A 5,081-nucleotide genomic window follows, 5' to 3' on the forward strand; every position below is an offset into this window, starting at 1 on the left:
TGCAACCTCTTAGGAAAAGGAGGTGGAGGATAGATCTGTTTCTCCCCTGTATTACCCTCAGGAGGAGTGTGTTCCACAGTAGTCTTCCTTGGTTCCACCTCTGCTTCCTTCTGCACACCTTCTTCAGCCACAACTGCATTTTCTGAAACTTGAGATTTTCTAGGCTCTTCGTCTTGCTGAACTTGGGGGCTTGCGACCTTTCCAGACCTTAAGGTGATGGCGTTCACATGTTCTTCAACTTCCCTCTTTCCTGGATTTGTTTATGTATCACTAGGAAGCGTTCCTGGTGGTAGATTCAATAAGGCGTTAGCAATTTGCCCTATTTGGTTCTCCAGATTCTGGATAGAAATAGTCTGGCTTTGGCATATAAGAGCCTGGTTTTTGCACATAAGCCTCAACTCTTCCAATTCAGATTTTTCATTCGAAGATAGACCTGCATCATGAGTTTGTTATTAAAGTTGGAGTTGTTGCTGAAAACCAGGAGGGTTGAATAGCTTATTTCCAAACTGCTGGAACGGCTGTTGCATCACATTCTGATTGTTGCTCTAGCTGAAGTTAGGATGATTCCAGTTGTCAGGATGATAAGTGTCTGGAACTGGTTGCTGCGGTCTTTGAAAGTTGCTCACAAACTGAGCTGTGTCACTAGATATAGCGCATTGCTCCGTCACATGAGAACCTGCACATAACTCACAAACACTAATTATCTACTTAACACCATAGTTTGCTAGAGAATCGATCTTCATAGAAAACGCCTTTAGTTGAGCAGTGATAGCCGTAGCTGTATCCACTTTAAGAACTCCTGCTACCTTGCCCTGTGGAAATCTCTGGGTTGGATACTGATATTCATTAGCAGCCATCAGTTTAATTAGATCATAAGCTTCCTCATAGCTCTTTGCCCAAAATTCTCCACCTGCTGCTGCATCGAGCATGGGTCTGGATTGTGCTCCCAACCCATTATAAAAATAATTGATGATCATCCAATCAGGCATTCCATGATAAGGACACTTCCTAAGCATCTTCTTGTAGTGCTCCCAAGCTTCATATAAAGATTTTCCTGATTGCTGCGCAAATTGAGTAAGAGCATTCTTGATTGCAGCTGTCTTCGCCATAGGGAAGAATTTAGTAAGAAACTTCTGAGCAAGATCTTCCCAAGTACTAATCGAACCAGCTAGTAGAGAGTGTAACCAGCTCTTAGCCTTGTCCCTCAGAGAGAATGGGAACAGCCTCAGCTTCACAGTATCTTCAGAAACACCGTTGAACTTGAAGGTGTCGCAGATCTCAATAAAGTCCCTAATGTGCATATTGGGATCTTCAGTTGGAGAACCCCCAAACTGGATTGAATTCTGCACCCATTGAATTATGCCAGGCTTGATCTCAAAGGTATTAGTTGTGATAGCTGGCCGGATAATGCTAGATTGAATGTCATTGATCTTGGGTTGAGAAAAATCCATCAAGGCTTTCGTTTGTGCTGCTGGATCTCCCATTGTAATGAGTACCTGAAACACAAACAAATAAACCGTGAAAGTAAAAGAATCAGTGAACTTTAACGACCACTGATGACAAGCACATAAACTAAAAATTAACACCGAGTCCCCGGCAGCGGCGCCAAAACTTGTTAGGGCGAAAACACGCGCTAATATTCACGCAAGTATGCGCATTTGCAAGTAGTATAAGGTATAAATCAGATTTGTTCCCATAGAGACTGGTTTAGGTTAAGTTCAATTTATGCACCTATGCAACAATGTATGGTTATCGCTCAATGCTAAGACAAATAACAAATTGGGTTTTTATTAAACTAAGAGATTAACATTAACTAAGAGAATTGAGGTTGAATTACTATATATGATAAACATGGGATCCTAACATCATTACTACTTCATTCAATAGCCTTATTGTTCTTAACCTTAGCATGTGATGGTGATGACACTAATCAGATAACACGAAATTGATAAACGCCAACTTTCGTTGCACGAGTACCATTCTACCAGACATCCACAAAAGAGATAGAAGCTGAATAGGCACCAATTATATTGAGACCCTATATGTCTATAGAATTTGACAACATAATGGTTTAAGCACAAGTTATCCATAATGATTACATAGGGCAAGTAAAATGGTTAGAGTTACCTACGAATCATGCATACACATACATGAATCTATGCTAGCATGGCAAGTTCTAAACCTCTATATTCACTGTCGCTTCAATAGAGATTAACACGCTATCTTATATGTTAGCTACGCACATAAGACGAATAAACACAACCAATATTAGGATATCAATCAATCACCACACACCAAGATATCGAAACCATTAACCATTGAAATCCATAAGTAAATCCGCTAGAACCCCATGACAACGATTAGCCCATAATCGAACTCATCATCACCATGGATTCCAATAAAAGCATGGTATACAACAAGGTCTTAATAAACTGAATAATAATTAAAGTACGAATAAATGAGATCTAGGTTCAACAAGAATGAAAACGAGCATCCAAAGTTACAACTAATTCAAAGAATCACAAGTTGAAAACAAAATCTTCTTTTTCAGAGTTGTTCTGTGCTTCTAGGTCTTCTCCTTGGTATCCCAATCTTCCAGGATGATGAAAACCTTTTTTTTAAGTATATATATGCCCCTAGTGGACCTGGACCCTTAAAATCGTCAAATTCCACTCAAAAAAGGCTTTTTCAGCGAAATCAGCGACCAGTCGCGCCTTGGACGGCCGCTCAGCTCTCTGGGCGGGCGCTTAGCTCTCCTGGGGGGCGCTCAGCTCTCCTGGGCGGGCGCTCAGCTCTCCTGGGCGGGCGCTCAGCTCCTGTCTGGAAAAATTCCTGATGAATCTTGTTTTGGCCATAACTTGAGTTCTACTCGTCAGAATTAGGCGATTCAACTGCCCACGCGAAGCTAACGAGATTCTCTAAAACTTCACAATGGCCTTGGATTCCAAATCTGATCACTTTTTATCATATTTCCTTTAACAGCTCATTTTTTTTCATATAATTGATACCTTAAATGCAATAACACAAAAACACATCAAAATACCAACAACTTGAGTGAAAAACACCAATTTAAGCTTGTAATATAAGTGGATATAAAATCCACTTATCAGGAGAGTGCATGAAAAAAGTTCAGCGTCCTTTATGGGCATTGTGCAGGGAACTAAAGAGTCTTTAAGGGACTATCTGAATCGTTTTACTAAAGAAGCCTTGAAGGTTCCAGATCTTGACGATAAAGTAGCTATGATAGCGCTGCAACAAGGGACTAGAGATGAGTGTTTCAGGATGTCATTAGCCAAGCGCCCCCCTGAGAGCATGTTGCAGCTCCAAGATAGGGCCGAGAAGTATATCAAAGTGGAGGAAAGCATGAGAAAGACAATAGTGAATAATGAGTCTCCTGGTGGTAAGAAGCGAAAGAATGATGTGGAGTATAACGCTAAGGACAAGTATTCTAGAGCTGAGCAAAATAATGATTCAACCTCGAAGAAGGGAGGACGTGGGAAAAAGTTCACCGAATATATAAACTAAATGCTCCTAAAGTCATATTTTAATAGAAATTGAAAGAGATAGAGAAGTCCATTGGCCTAAACCATTGAAAGCTGATCCTACTAAGCTAGATAGAAGCAAGTATTATAGATTTCACAAGGACGCTGGTCATGATACCGATGAGTGTAGACAACTAAAAGATGAAATAGAATTCCTCATTCGAAAGGGAAGGCTAAACAAGTATACTGGAGATGGAGGAGATAGGAATAATAGTGAAAGTAGGAACTTTGATGATCGTAGAAGAGATCAGGATGATCAGGGGCGAAATCCCCCATCAAGGGGACCGGTGATTAATGCAATTTCTGAAGGACCACGACCCCGAGGACCCGTGATAAATATAATATTCGGAGGGCCAACTGCTGCTGGAACATCAAAAAGTTCAAGGAAAGCATACACTAAAGAAGTCATTCATATTGTTGGAGAAGCCCCAAAGTGGGCTATGACATGAGTAACAATGACGTTTGATGATTCTGACTTGGAGAGGGTGTGGAATTTCCCCACAATGATCCGTTGGTCATAACACCGATAATAGGCAACAGCCCAGTGAAGAGAGTCCTAGTAGAAAATGGAGATTCAGTGGACATCTTGCTCCATTATGCTTTTATAAGGATGGGTTACAACGATTCTCAGTTAACCCCGACTAATATGCCGATATACGGATTTTCTGGAGTGGAGTGCCCCGTGGAAGGGATAATTAAGCTGCCAATGACTATAGGTCAGGAACCAAAACAAGCAACACAAATTATAGACTTTGTAGTAGTAATGACCGAATCAACTTACAATGCGATTATGAGGAGAACGGGAATACATGCTTTTAAGGCAGTCCCCTCTTCTTACCATTCGGTGATGAAGTTCCCCACCCGGGAAGGGATTGGGGAGGAAAGAGGAGATCAAAAAATGGCAAGGAGCTGTTATGTGGCCTCCCTTAGGGCTGATGGAGCTGGGGGCAGGTTCTGCCTATTGAAGATCTAGATGTCCGTGAAAATGATGAGAAAAGAGGAATGCCAGCAGAAGACTTGGTCCCAATTCCTTTGGCTCTCGAGGACCCTGAGAAAGTGACTTTGGTTGGAGCATCACTAGAGGAGTCCCTTAGAGGGAAATTGGTGAAGTTTTTACAAGAGAATAGTGATGTGTTCGCATGGTCGGCAGCTGATATGCCAGGCATAGACCCAGAGCTGATCACTCATAAGCTGAATGTGGATCCAAATCGAAAGACTGTGAAGTAAAAGAAAAGAAGCTTTGCTCCAGAGAGGCAAGAAGCTATTAAGCAAGAAGTAGAGAAGCTCTTAGTACAGTTTCCGGAATGGTTGGCAAACCCTATAATGGTGAAGAAGGCTAATGGAAAGTGAAGGATGTGCGTGGACTTTACTGATCTAAATGATGCATGCCCAAAGGATTGCTTCCCGTTGCCAAGGATAAATACATTGATAGATTCTCCTGCTGGTCATGAGATGCTGAGCTTTATGGATGGATTTAGTGGATACAATCAGATCAAGATGCATAAGGATGACATCCCAAAGGTATCATTCATTACTTAC

The 5,081-nt window shown here is 41.4% G+C and overlaps 1 protein-coding gene and 1 non-coding gene across 2 annotated transcripts; both read left to right on the top strand.

The window, feature by feature from the left end:
* The first annotated feature begins 987 nt into the window (after nt 1-987).
* On the top strand, nt 988-1,094 carry LOC141681732 (small nucleolar RNA R71). Its single transcript, XR_012559157.1, has one exon. It is a non-coding gene; the product is annotated as a small nucleolar RNA R71 (small nucleolar RNA).
* Nucleotides 1,095-4,152: 3,058 nt separating this feature from the next.
* On the top strand, nt 4,153-4,515 carry LOC141680024 (uncharacterized). The gene has a single exon (XM_074486359.1). It carries the CDS (start codon nt 4,153-4,155, stop codon nt 4,513-4,515), a length of 363 nt encoding a protein of 120 aa, XP_074342460.1.
* Nucleotides 4,516-5,081: the final 566 nt, after the last annotated feature.

This window comes from Apium graveolens, chromosome 8 (assembly GCF_009905375.1).
Source record: "Apium graveolens cultivar Ventura chromosome 8, ASM990537v1, whole genome shotgun sequence".
Classification (NCBI taxonomy): Eukaryota; Viridiplantae; Streptophyta; class Magnoliopsida; order Apiales; family Apiaceae; genus Apium; species Apium graveolens.

Coding starts and splice junctions, on each gene's coding strand:
- LOC141680024 (XM_074486359.1), top strand. CDS start 4,153: ATGGGTTACAACGATTCTCAGTTAACCCCGACTAATATGCCGATATAC.